Genomic DNA, 15,007 nt, shown 5'->3' with positions numbered 1-15,007 from the left:
ATTGTTTGGAGGTTATAAAGCACTATGCAGTATTGTTTGGAGGTTGTAAAGCACTATGTAGTATTGTTTGGAGGTTGTAAAGCACTGTGCAGTATTGTTTGGAGGTTATAAAGCACTATGCAGTAGTGTTTGGAGGTTATAAAGCACTATGGAGTATTGTTTGGAGGTTATAAAGTACTATGCAGTAGTGTCTGTGAGTATTAGACACTGTATATTGGGTAGTAAAGCACTATGCAGTAGTGTTTGGAGGTTATAAAGCACTATGGAGTATTGTTTGGAGGTTGTAAAGCATTGTGCAGTAGTGTTTGTGGGACAATCACTGCGTGTTCTGTTATCTGATTGGCTTGGTGTGTACAGAGTAGAGCGGCCGCTTTGTACCCACCCACCGTTTATATAGGAATCCGCGCTCATTACCAACTTCCTGCCACTGAGGAGGAGGTTATTAGTAGTGCGCGCTCATGGCAGCTAATGATTATCACGGTTACCTGCGGAACCATATGGACATGGGGCACGGCGGGGAGTCGCGCTTTCAGCCGACACACAACGCCCACAGGCCGCTTATTTTCGGCACGCTGGCCGTCATAGGACTGCTGCAGGTCGCTTCCAGCGTCACCATGTTATTACACCTGACCGGCTATCTGCGCGAGGTGAGTGGGTTAATCTGAGTGTTAATTACTAACGAGACACTAGCAGTGAGCAACAAGTTCCGAGCTTGAAAAGTTGCGACGCTCGAGCCAAGTTGTGCCGCATTCACGTGCGGCTGCATTTGTACGTCGCCCGCGTGTCCGCTGTAAATCTAAGCGAGTTGGCTGTGCATGACTGGAAATGGCGGTTGAGCTTATCTTTCGTTTGTAACCTGTGTGTTGCTCGAACGTCTCTTTGAAGAACTTCGTGCAGCGTTCAGGCGCTTCGGTTCTCCGAATAAACTTGCACAATGCGAGATTCCGCAGCATGTCGCCTCACATGGTTGCGTTTTGGCACGCACTAAAACAGCCCGATCTTGATTTTCCGTCTCGATAAGTTCTCGAGTCATATTTTGCGCTGTTTTTCTGAAAGAGTGTGACAGCAGCTCAAAGGCACGGTGAGTGAGTGAGTGAGAGTAGAACGCCTCAGGCGAGCTGTGCGCTCCGATCTCTCATCGTTGAAAGACGAGGTACTTTCACTGCTACAGATTCAGAATGCATGCAGCTGCAGAAGAGAAAGTGCAGGAATAAAACATCTGTCCAAACTTAGATTGCATCCAGGTGCTGCGACATTGTCTGGTCTGAAACAACCTTCAGAGCTTAGTGCTTTCTTAGGCATGATTAGATATAAAAAAATACAGCACTGGTGCAGCTGCACATTGCAGTGGAGTCAGCACAAAATAATGTTATTTCCATATTTTCTGGTTTAATGCTGAGTTAGTGGTTAATTGCTAAATTGGAAAAGGTAAAATAAGACTGGTTTACATGTCAAAAAGAAAAAATTGCACAATTATTTTTCTAATTAATGAAATTCATTAGATTAATAGGAATTATAAGATATCATATGAACCTCCCACACACAGACATTCATATAGTTATATAGTCAGCCATTCATGTAATTATATTACTTTCCTAGTGTGATTTCATAACTTTTGTTATGGCATGCCAGTCAGACTGGTTTGAGTATGTTCACTATGTGCATGGTCTACAATTTAATGCACTACAGCCTCTTTCCACAGAATTATGTAAAAAAAAAAAAAAAAAAACACGTTTGAGGAGCAGCTTGCAGACAGGTCTGCCTTGTTGAAGAAACAGGTCGGAGTCTGAGCTGTCACAAATGTTACAGTTACTCTACTCTATAGCTATGCTTTACACCCCCCAGTGAGCTGGAAAAATGTAAAATGCTTAACATGTCTGTTCCTGAGGCATATTGGCTAAAACAGTGAAAAACCACTTTGGGTTGCACTCCTGCCATATGAAAATAGGAATCTGAAGCTACAGTGTACACAGAGTCACAGAAACATTAGGTAAATGTACAAATGGAAAGCATTTAAATTCAGTTAAATAAAAGAAATATATCAGATTTCAAAAGTCTCAGGATGTCTGGTCTATTGGCAGGAGTGTTTTTTTCATTGGAGAAAGAACAAATGAGCCACAATCCCTGTAATTTCTATATAATCGTATAATTTAATATCATTATATATTACGATACTGTACTTTAATAGCATTAGATTAAAAGTACTATGTAGTAGAACAATAGTACATGTGTGTTATTGTTCTGGAGCACATTACATATATTGATCATGTAGCAATGACCATTTCTCTCACATTGAAATTATATTAATTTTTGGTTAGTCAATTTAAGCCAAGCAACACTATGAACTGTGACAGTTTACAACACATCACTAATAAGCTTTATATACCATAGTGTAAAATGTAGAGACATCTTTATTAGTAGACACTTTTTTCACCCAGTTCCAGTATTAAGATTTTATTTGCAATTGTAACAAAGTGATGCCTTCAGAGCATTCCCAATGTTTTATGTTACATGTACCAGAGATTTCCAAACACATACATGCTACATACTGTAGCTTTCAGCTTTTTATCCTCGTAAGGAACGCAGTGGCAAACCATATAAAGATCCAGAAACCATTTCCAGCCCTCTTCTACTTATTTAATGTTTCCAGATCACCCAATAATCAGTTTAACAAGCCTGAGGAAAAGCCACAGACCCATCAAAGCATGTAATAAACCTGGTCAGGGATCTGTTCTGTGAATCTTGTTTTGTACGGCATTGGCATTAATAGAAGTGTGTGTGTACAAGGATTTCTGTGTTCTGTGGAAGGAACAGATACAAGATGTATTTTAGTGCTGCTTGGCATGAAGTTTAAGTTGACTTTGGAAAGTGAATGCAGGGAAAAATGCTGATTTTTTGTATGTGGCTAATAGTGTAATAGACCTACAAGTATCTAAAATGCAAAAACAGAATCTGAAAGGTTGATTCGAGTTCATCCATATTTTTTAATACTTTAATACCTTTTGAATATTTTTGTTGCAATATGATGGACAGCTATGTCACACCACAGATTGACACTGGTGTTATTAGTCAAGATGAACTTTTTACTTTTGTCTTAGTTCCAGCATTTCACAAGATTGAGCACAGGTTTTCCGCCCATCAATCTGATCAGATTACTCCTTGCTGTCCGTCCAGAAAGCCCCTTTTAATGCAACACCTTAAATATCAATCAGAAGGTTGAGAGTGCAAATCCCATCTTCCATGCTGCCACTGTTGGGCTGTTGAGCAAGGTGCTTAACCCTCGTGCTGTACATTCACCTTGCGCTCTGACCCCAGCTCCCAAACGAGCTGGGATATGCGAAGAAAGAATTTAGTTGTACTGTACACCTGTATATGTATATATGACTAATAAAGGTATTCTGTTATATTCTATTAAACATCACCAATTCCCACCTAAAGTATTTTCTATCACACAAATGTCACCGATCCATAGGCAAGAGCTAATCTTAGAGGAAACATTAAGCCACCTAGTGGAGTCTTTAAGTTACCCCTAGTCGAATGTCTTTGGACAGGAGGCCATGCTTCCAATCACAAACTTGCTGACATCTAGAAATGGCTAGTATTGCATGACAGACCGCCATTGAGGGAAGACCTGAACGCTGTCCTGCCCACCCTGAAAACACAGTCAATCTGTTCCCAGTTCCCAGCCACTAATGACTGGTGGCATAGTCATGGTGCGCCACTTGGAAAACCAGATCCCTGACTTGTTTTAAATATATATATTTTTGACTTTATTATATGTGGACAGTCTGTAGCACTGTCTGGAGCACACTTACAGACTTTTAAACGTGATAGACTGTTGATTCTTGAAGGAACTGAAAATGACTGATGCACACATTTCTGACAGATGTTGACACTCAACAGATTAAGGTTTGTAAGGTAATTTGCTACATGAGAGACTGGTGTTGGCTGGTATTGCATGACAGACCGCCATTGAGGAAAGACCTGAGTGCTGTCCTGCCCACCCTGAAAACACAGTCAATCTGTTCCCAGTTCCCAGCCACTAACGACTGGTGGCATAGTCATGGTGTGCCACTTGGGAAACCAGATCCCTGACTTGTTTTAAATATATATTTTTGACTTTGCACACTTATAGACTTTTAAACGTGATAGACTGTTGACTACTGCACACATTTCTGGCACAGATGTTGACACTCAACAGATTAAGGTTTTTAAGGTAATTTGCTACATATTTTTTTACTAAATTGTTTGATGGATGATGGCATTTATTCGACATTATGCACGCTTCTTGATAAAATGGAAAATAATAGCATGAATACTTTTACAAGGTACTAGATCTGTCAAAATATGCACTCAAATGCTGTTCGGTACAAGTTGTACGATTTTACATGTTTATAAAAATCACAAAGTATAAAGCCGCCCCCTATTGAGTGCCTTTATAGATATTTTACAAGCAGTGGTTTCTCTTGATTAAATACAGATGTTTGACTGAGTAATGTTTTTATTTTTTTCAGGTTGACCTGTCTTCAGCTAAGCCTGTAGAGGTGAGTGCTTTAAGATTTAGTACTTTTCTAATGTTTTATTGATTTAATCAATGAGTTAGTGCTTAGACAAAAGGTGTTCTTATCCTTGTTAAGCACTATGCTGTAAAGCTATTAAAAATAGATAGATAGAAATAGATACTTTATTGATCCTGAAAAAAATTATAGTTTTTGTAGCATTATACATCAATGACGCACAAAAAATTCAACAATATGAATTCGAAAAAAAAACAGCACACACAACAACCAAGATTGAAAGTAACCTGAGTTTTACATATATTGCATAATTACAGTGCAGTTATTAATTATGAGGATGGATTGAGTGTAAATAAACAAATGGATACAGTGTATGGTACGTATTAAATATAAATTAAATATTAATCTGTAAAGTGATAGTGGTGAGTATTGCACATTAAATTGGGCCAATATAGCCATATTTATATATACATCAACATACATACATGTGTATGAATATACTTAAGTACCCATATATACACTGATCAGCCATAACCTTAAAACCACCTCCTTGTTTCTACACTCACTCCATTTTATCAGCTCCACTGACCATATAGAAGCACTTTGTAGTTCTACAATTACTGACTGTAGTCCATCTGTTTCTCTACATATCTTTTTAGCCTGCTTTCACCCTGTTCTTCAATGGTCAGGACCACTACAGAGCAGGTATTATTTGGGTGGTGGATCATTCTCAGCACTGCAGTGACACTGACATGGTGGTGGTCCACCTTGTAGATGTAAATTCAGAGACGATCGATCATCTATTGCTGCTGATTGAGTTGGTCATCTTCAAGACCTTCATTAGTGGTCACAGGACGCTGCCCACAGTCATTGTCACTGCAGTGCTGAGTGACCCACCACCTAAATAATATCTACTCTGTGGGGGTCCTGACCATTAAAGAATAGCATGAAAGGGGGCTAACAAAGCATGCAGAGAAACAGATGGACTACAGTCAGTAAGTGTAGAACTACAAAGGGCTTCTATATGGTAAGTGAAGCTGATAAAATGCACAGTGAGTGTAGAAACAAGTCCTTAGCTATCACCTGCTGTCTCCGAATGCTGGAGTTGTAGAGCCATTACTATTAAAGCTCTTCAATGGGATTTTTTGATAAGGAACTTTATTTAGAGGGAAATATAGCCTAGTACTGTTTGTACTTTCCACATAAAGAATTATAAAATAGTTACCTTGATAAAACGAATGGTCGCCTTTTTAAATGATGTCCAAGCTACATTTTTGTCCAGTTGTATAAGCTCAGAGCTGCTGATTTCTCACACTTTGTTTAAAGCCATGGATAAACATTGAACTGCATACCACAGCTGCTGTAAAACATTTCCTTAACTGTGGCAGTCGGCTGCCTGTGTAAAGGTCAAGCCTAAGAGTTTGGGCCTGCTGTCTGTCAGAATAACTGACTATGAGGATTTCACATGCATCTCATCAGCCTCACCAACATCTCATAGATTTCTAACAACTGACAAGTTTATTCAGTCTGGCATGGGTGGACGTTCTACTGGGGTGGTATTTACCAACGTAGCTTGGCAGGTGCAACATGGAGAAAGAGTAACATTCAGGAAGAAAATTGAATGTAGAGCTGAGAGCTCACATAAACCACCCACACTGCCAGGAAATTAAGAGTGTTTTGTTTCATTACTCTCATCAGTATCTGGGCAGCAAGTTCGTTCATCATGCTCGTTTCACTATTAACTGTCAGTTTGATGATTTTTGTAGCCTGACCATGACAAACATCATGTTTTTAATATTTCTTTGGAGGAAAAGTATACTCTAGACCTAAAACCCAGTGTTTAAATCTGTCAGGTCTCAATTTCTGTTTTTTATTGTTTAAGCGCAGTCCAAGGTTGTGTATACTGGCCTGTACTTTGTTTGCAATCCGCACAAACTTGCTGCTGATCAGCATCCAGAACTCAGCACTAAAAAAGGGCTTTAACGGGATGTTGTGAAAGCGTAGTCATAATATTTGGGAGCGTTTATGAAAGTCGTTGTAATATAGCCTAGTAATATTTGGCATCTTGTACTGATATGTACAGCAGTAGTTTGTTTAAGTGGTAAAAGGTAATGCAAACAGAACCTACACTGATTGTCATTCTGCTTCAACATTTACACCTTTAAACCTGGAGGGCAGGATTTGGTTGCTGAATGTATTTGGTTAGTCTTAGCTGTTAAATAGTTATACACTGATCAGCCATAACATTAAACTCCTTGTTTCTACACTCACTGTGCATTTTATCAGCTCCACTTACCATATAGAAGCACTTTGTAGTTCTACAATTACTGACTGTAGTCTATCTGTTTCTCTGCATGCTTTGTTAGCCCCCTTTCATGCTGTTCTTCAATGGTCAGGACTCTCCAATGACCACTACAGAGCAGGTATTATTTAGGTGGTGGGTCATTCTCAGCACTGCAGTGACACTGACATGGTGGTGTGTTAGTGTGTGTTGTGCTGGTACGAGTGGATAAGACACAGCAGCGCTGCTGGAATTTTTAAATACTGTGTCCACTTACTGTCCACTCTGTGTTAGACACTCCTACCTAGTTGGTCCACCTTGTAGATGTAAAGTCAGAGACGATCGCTCATCTGTTGCTTCTGTTTGAGTTGGTCATCTTCTAGACCTTCATCAGTGGCCACAGGACGCTGCCCATGGGGTGCTGTTGGCTGGATATTTTTTTGGTTGGTGGACTTTTCTCTGTTCAGCAGGGACAGTAAATACACATTAAAGTACTAAATACACATTAAACAACGAGAAAAGGCACCCAGGTGGCGCAGCGGGATATTCCGCTAGCACACCAGCAAGAAGATTGCTGCTAGGGCGGGATGACTGTGCTGGTTATTCCATAAAGTGTTGTTATAAACCTTCCGTGTTTAGTATGCAGTATGCACCTTACTGCGCTAACTGAAACTATGCTGCCAACCAAAAGCTTGCTGCAGGTCTTTTGTAGTCACTCAGTATTTTTGACCACCTGCCTCCTCAGAAATCAGGTGGCAGTCAGTCCTAGTTTTCTCTTTCTGCCATGTCTAGGTAGTGCAGCCAGTGTTCCTTTAACTTTGAACTTGTGAACCATTCTTCAGCCTTATCATTTAACAGTTTGAGTTAGCTAATGTTTTTAGGATTGAAGGGGTGGCATTGTTTTTGGCTACACTGATCAGCCATAACATTAAAACCACCTCCTTGTTTCTACACGCACTGTCCATTTTTTAAGCTCCACTTAACATATAGAAGCACTTTGTAGTTCTACAATTACTGACTGTAGTCCATCTGTTTCTCTGCATGCTTTGTTAGCCCCCTTTCATGCTGTTCTTCAGTGGTCAGGACTCTCCCAGGACCACTACAGAGTAGGTATTATTTGGGTGGTGGATCATCCTCAGCACTGCAGTGACAATGACATGGTGGTGGTGTGTTAGTGTGTGTTGTGCTGGTGCTGAGACACCTCACTGTCACTGCTGGACTGAGAATAGTCCACCAACCAAAAATATCCAGCCAACAGCACCCCGTGGGCAGCGTCCTGTGACCTCTGATGAAGGTCTAGAAGTTGACCAACTCAAACAGCAGCAATAGATGAGCGATCGTCTCTGACTTTACATCTACAACATGGACCAACTAGGTAGGAGTGTCAGATAGTGGACAGTGAGTGGACACGGTATTTAGTAACTCCAGCAGCGCTGCTGTGTCTGATCCACTCATACCAGCACAACACGCACTAACACACCACCACCATGTCAGTGTCACTGCAGTGCTGTTCTGTGGTGGTCCTGTGGGGGTCCTGACCATTGAAGAACAGCATGAAAGCAGTCTAAAAACATATGTAGAGAAATAGATGGACTACAGTCAGTAATTGTAGATCTACAAAGTGCTCCTTTATGGTAAATGGAGCTGATAAAATGGTCTAATTTTAGTTGTTTACAAACTAGCTATGATCTGAGTTATTCGCTTAATTATATGTTTACTGATTGATTGGTCATAGCCAGTCAGGAAACACTAGATGTAATGCAGAAATACACTTTGGGCAGGTTACCAAACCACTGCAGAGCTCATGTACTGACACCTGCTTTTAAATTATTTAAACCTCAGTTTTAAAACATTACCATAAGGTCATTTTAAGTTCAACTGTACCTACATACCTAGCATGTAAGATAATATGCATCTTAATTTCGAGGCAGTGCAAAAGCAAGAATTGAACGTGTTGTAGCAGACCCTACTGTAAAGTGAATTTCAGTAGTTTTGTCTTTTTTGTATAAGAATGTTTGAGAGAAACCTCTTCGTCTTAACCAGGATAAAGTATTAATTATTGCTTAACTGTCTTTTGGATAAATTTTCCAGTTTTATAGCTACAAGAATGTGCTAGTTCTCCGTTAACTTCCCTGTGTAAAGAAATAACAAAAATCTGTAATCTGATCTGAGAGCACGTGGGCAAATAACCTTGGATCTTGTTCAAATACCCAACACCAAAAATGTGTATGAAGCATGTGTTTTCATGTTAGTTAAAACAAACTTTTACTTTTAGTGGTGATACGTCCTCACATACTTGTGCACACAGCAGAACAGTTTCTTATTTCACCATCAGCTTGACTGATGGGCCCAAAACACATGTCGTTTATTTAAAAAAATTTGTACAATGTGTACACAGTCATTGCATGTGCATGTTTTTATTTGGATCTTGGCGCCGTCTGTTTACTTCAAGAGACCATCTTGCCATAACAAAGACCAGAGCCAGTCGTATTACCATAGAGAGAAAAGATTTCCCAATCGCTCGTGCGCCAGAGGGCCACACGCACCATTATTTTCTCATTTACACAATCACACCAGCGCGCACACACACACACACACACACACACACACACACACACACACACACACACACACACACACACACACACACACACACTACATACTGCTTCAGCTAAATAATGATTAGGGTTTTTTTTTTAGGATGGTCATTGCTGATGTAATAAACTAAGCAAATTATTAGGCACACTTATCTGCTTCACTGATTGTTATGAAACCCTCTTATTATCTTTGGGGTTAGTTTGACCTTATTTAGTTTTTTTTTTATTTCCCTGTTCAGGTTTGCAGTGGATCTTTTTTTTTTTTTTTTTTTCAGTGTGGTTTGCATGTTCTCCCCGTGCCTGTGTGGGTTTCCTCCGGGTGCTCCGGTCTCCTCCCACAGTCCAAAGACATGCAAGTGAAGTGAATTGGAGACACTAAATTGTCCAAGACTGTGTTTGCTATAACCTTGTGAACTGATGAACCTTGTGTTATGAATGTAACCCCCTGTCATGAATGTAACCAAAGTGTAAAACATGACAGTAAAAACCTAATAAACAAACAAACAAACTTTGGAGTCAAGTTGAGTCCAGGTTTTAGCTGTATAAAAATACAGAAGTTTGTTTTAGATGAGTGTTAGGACCCTAACTTAACAATCCTACCTGTAGTAATGCTTTTAGATTTCCTGCGCCGTGGGGGCTCAGATAATGCACCCAACATAGAGAAGGATAACAGGGAGGTAATACTTACCATATAGGTGAACTTTGTGGGTATACAATTAATGATGCTGGCCCATTAGTATGTTTTGTACACTTTGTGACTGCTCTGTAACCCAGTAATGAATTGCAAGCAACTACAGACCAGATAATGTTTGGGCAGTGGATCATTCTCAGCACTGCATCAACACTAACAAGGAAGTTACATAAAGGTGTGTGGTGTACTGGTATATCAGGTGTATCGGGTGCAGCAGTGTTGTTGGGATGCTTGGATTAAAATAAGCATTGCACCAGAATATTTCATTCCAACTCTTAAAGATGGTGAAAGAAGCTTTGTGGTTTGTGGAACTGTTTTCTCAGTGCATGACTGTGTCAGAAAAGATTTTCCAGTGAAAACAGAAGCCTAAAAAAGTTGAATAATGCAGCAAAACAACTCCTAATTCTTTTCTGCATATAGACTACATTTCAATAAGTAATTAATGCAGTTAATTCCAAATAAATAGACTGAAACATACCTAGCATGCCATAAATGGCTCAAATATGTGCAGAACATGGCGTAAATCCAAATAAAATAAAAAAATTTTTAAATAAATCATTAAATTAGGGTGGATGTGAGTCATTTAAATGTGGAAATATGTTATAATTTCTGGGAAATCTGTTACACCTTTGACTGCATGTAGTAGCTATGTATTTATATTTATGTATGTAAAAAAACATCTCAACAAAAGTGATTGGGATTTTTCTTTGCCGTATGCCATTATATTAAGCAGGCATGCAAACCATCAATTTCTTTTAACTGCTAACCAACAGTCGTTAGTCGAAGGTTGTTATCTGATAACCATAGCTCGTAGCATTCCATCAAAATACAAAACACATTAGGGTTTTATATCAACATGTATGTATACTTAAAAAAAAAAAAAACCAGTTATGTATAACAGTATGGTGAAGGTAAACACTTCGTTACAATCACTTACCAAACATGCTAATGAAAGAATGGAGATGCAGCAGGTATATTAAAGATCTTCCTCACAGCATTAGTGTAGCTATTATTAGACTTTTATAATTATAATTTATATTTATAAATTATAAGACTTTTATAACTGTGGTAGCCTAGTGTGTAGAGCTTTGGACTATTAATCAGAAGATTGATGGTTCAAATCCAGGCTCTGATATGCAGCCACTGTTGGACCCTTAAGCAAGACCCTTAACCCTTTCTGCTCCAGGGGTACCTTACAATGGCTGCCCCTGTGCTCTGACCCTAACTTCCCAACAAGCTGGAATATGCAGAAAAAGAATTTTATTGTACTGTACATGTCTGTGTGTATATGAGAAATAAAGGCATTGTTCCTTTTTAGGCTGGTTATTGATGCTAAATACCCAATTCCATAAAAAAACAATATATGTATATACCCATCAGCCATAACATTAAAACCACCTCCTTGTTTCTGCACTCACTGTCCATTTTATCAGCTCCACTTACCATATAGAAGCACTTTGTAGTTCTACAATTACTGACTGTGGGTGGCACGGTGGCTCAGTGGGTAGCACTGTCGCCTCACAGCAAGAAGTCCTGGGTTCCTTTCTGTGTGGAGTTTGCATGTTCTCCCCGTGTCTGCGTGGGATTCCTCCGGGTGCTCCGGTTTCCTCCAACAGTCCAAAGACATGCAAGTGAGGTGAATTGGAGATACTAAATTGTCCACGACTGTGTTTGATATAACCTTGTGAACTGATAAACCTTGTGTAATGAATAACTACTGTTTCCTGTCATTAATGTAACCAAAAGTGTAAAACATGACGTTAAAATCCTAAAAAACAAATAAACAAACAATTACTGACTGTAGTCTGTTTCTCTACATAATTTTTTACCCTGCTTTCACCCTGTTGTTCAATGGTCAGGACCACCACAGAGCAGGTATTATTTAGGTGGTGGATCATTCTCAGCACTGCAGTGACACTGACATGGTGGTGGTGTGTTAGTGTGTGTTGTGCAGGTATGAGTGGATCAGACACAGCAGCGCTGCTGGAGTTTTTAAATACCGTGTCCACTCTATTAGACACTCCTACCTAGTTGGTCCATCTAGTAGATGTAAAGTCGGAGATGATAGCTCATCTATTGCTGCTGTTTGAGTTGGTCATCTTCTAGACCTTCATCCATCAGTGCTGCTGTGTCTTATCCACTCATACCAGCACAACACACACTAACACCACCACCGTGTCAGTGTTACTGCAGTGCTGAGAATGATCCACCACCTAAATAATACCTGCTCTGTAGTGGTCCTGACCATTGAAGAACTGCATGAAAGGGGGCTAACAAAGCATGCAGAGAAACATATGGACTACAGTCAGTAATTGTAGAACTACAAAGGGCTTCTATATGGTAAGTGGAGCTGATAAAATGGACAGTTAGTGTTTTAATGTTATAGCTGATCAGTGTATAATAAAGAAAAAAAGTTACAACCAGGTCCACATGTGCAGAAATAAACACGGTCAGACTCCAGACTGACACTAAGCAGCTTTCATTTGTGGTTTTAATGCCACATAGATCCAGCATTTATTATTGACATAATTAAATCTATAAAAAAGTAATCTATAAAATCTCTGAAGACTGATGGTAAACAGAGTTCGCATATGCACACTAATGCCAAATGCACACTAATGCCACACTACACGACTTTCTGATTTGTCGGGTCGCTGTACAGTTCACACTACACGACTGAATCTTTTGCACTCGGGAGTCTTTCAGTTGGTGTATATTTCACACTACACGACTGATCGGTGATAGGGGGTTTCACACTACACGACCTATCACCAACTGGAATCACAGGCGAGCTTCTCTGGTCTCCCAAACTACGTTTTGTCACGAAAACAAACGCGAGAAGTGATGAGGGGTTTAATGATACCACGTCCAAAAATGCACAAACAAGTAGCAAGTGATCAAAGTGTTTTTGCGCTGATGTGCAGCGTAAAATCAAGGAGAAAAATAAATGAATCCGAGTGGATTTGGCAACACGAACAGTATGGATTGTTCTATAGTAAGTTGGAGGTTAATTAATATTTTTGCAATGCAACGTTGGTGTTTTGTAGAGAACGATCAAGTCAGAAATACTGTAAAACGTGTGTGTGTGTGCCGGTGTATTCTGATATAAACTATATTATCCCCCCTGTCCCACCTGTTTACACTCCTCTCCTGCGTTTCCCCTCACACCGTATCTTGTGTTCTCATTGGCTGTTCGACACAGCACTCATTGCCAGACGTGCAACTGAGATCAAATATCTGACATGCTAGAAATCTCAATCCGGTCGCCGAGCGAACACCGAGTTGCTCCCGAGCCGGGAAGTCTAGCACCGACCAGTCGCCGAGCGAAATCTGGCCAAAAATCGTGTAGTGTGAACTTGGCATAAGGGTGGTTTGCAGTGCTTTTCGAATTGCTGTTCTTGCTCTGGGGTGCTGTAGGGTTGCCATCATCCAAAGTGACTTACAGTGCTTTGACAGTATATTGTCTAAGGGTTAAGGACCTTGCTCAAGGGCCCGACAGGGGCAACCTGGCAGTGGTGGGGCTTAAACCAGCGACTCTCAGATTACAAGTCCAGTAGCTTAACTGCCCAGTAAATCGCCCAATAAATCAGACCCACTGCGACCCTGAGCAGGATAAAGCGATCGTAAACAGGTAATGAATAGATGAATGTTCTGATTTTAAGTACAATTGTAATTATTTACCCATAATTCCATATGGGTTTTGTATTCTTTGCTCAGGAAGTTCATCCTGAACCAGTCATCGCTGATGCGCTTAGAGACGTCAAGAGAAAAGAGAGATTCAGAAAAAAGGATCAAACACCGGCTGCTCATCTTTCCGTCAAGGTCCCCATCGACTTTTCAAGCAGTAAGCAAGCACTGTTATTAACTCTGATATCATTTGAATAATTCTGTTTCCTGTGTGATGCTAAATGCTAACGTTAGTTTTGGTTAAACTTGCAGCCAACCCCGTTGTGTTGGCCACTATGCACTGGGATCCGCTTCGAGGCGCGCTGATGAAGATCAAATACCACGACGGACGGCTCGTCGTGGAAGAGCAAGGGCTGTACTACGTGTATGCCAAGACGTGCTTTCGTTACGCCCACGATCACGCCACGAAGATACAGGACGTGAGCAACGTCCAGCTCATTCAGTATATTTGCCACGAGATGCACACCCAGACCAAAATCAAACCTATACGGTTTTCAAAGAGTGGAGGAACGTTGCAGTGGAATAATACCAGCTACAACATGTACTGTGTCGAGCAGGGAAGGACTGTCCGGTTAAGTCAAAGCGACGGCCTTTTCGTCAACGTGTCCAACTCGTGGCTGTTGGATCCAGACCCAGAAGGGACATATTTCGGTGCTTTTAAAGTGAGCAACTGACTTGTGTGTATTTTTGCTACTGAACTCGTTTATGCACATTTTATCATCTTATGAACATTTTCAACATGACCAAGAACCACTGAGCACTTCTATTTTGAATCACTGAATCCTGACTTGTTTTTGTTCAACATTAATACATATTGTAAATCATTTTAGGGCACATTAGACTTCATTAGAAAATTCAATTGTTCCGTCATGTCTGACACGTCAATTCAAACTGCCACGTTAAAAAAAAGCATCGCTGATTTCACCCGGGACCTCAGTTGCTCTCCACACTTCTAATTCTGTGTGAGTCAAAATATGGTCTTTTAGATGCGTGTACAATTTAAGGAATCACAATTAGACCTCCGTTACCTTATAAGGCTATTGGTAGTGCATAACAAGGCTGGTGGTGCATGGAATGGCTGTTCAAGTTTAAGCACTTCAACAGCAACACAAAGGTGGTCACACTTCAGAATCTCATGCACAGTTTTAAGGTTTTGCTTGTCGTAACCACCAGAATCCTGTCCTCAGGTAAATGGGGAGTCAGGTGTTAGTCTACAGAATAATGTGCTTCGTTG

At 40.3% G+C, this 15,007-nt stretch overlaps 1 protein-coding gene across 1 annotated transcript; it reads left to right on the top strand.

Moving 5' to 3' along the window:
* The first annotated feature begins 458 nt into the window (after positions 1-458).
* Positions 459-14,463, top strand: tnfsf11 (TNF superfamily member 11). The gene is made up of 4 exons (XM_063006543.1): positions 459-647; positions 4,515-4,544; positions 13,804-13,930; positions 14,026-14,463. The coding sequence occupies exons 1-4, from the start codon at positions 459-461 to the stop codon at positions 14,445-14,447; spliced, it is 768 nt and encodes a 255-aa protein (XP_062862613.1). The 3' UTR covers positions 14,448-14,463.
* Positions 14,464-15,007: the final 544 nt, after the last annotated feature.

Source organism: Trichomycterus rosablanca, chromosome 12 (assembly GCF_030014385.1).
Source record: "Trichomycterus rosablanca isolate fTriRos1 chromosome 12, fTriRos1.hap1, whole genome shotgun sequence".
NCBI lineage: Eukaryota > Metazoa > Chordata > Actinopteri > Siluriformes > Trichomycteridae > Trichomycterus > Trichomycterus rosablanca.
Note: the sequence above shows the minus strand (reverse complement) of the source record. Positions and strands in the feature narration are given on the sequence as shown.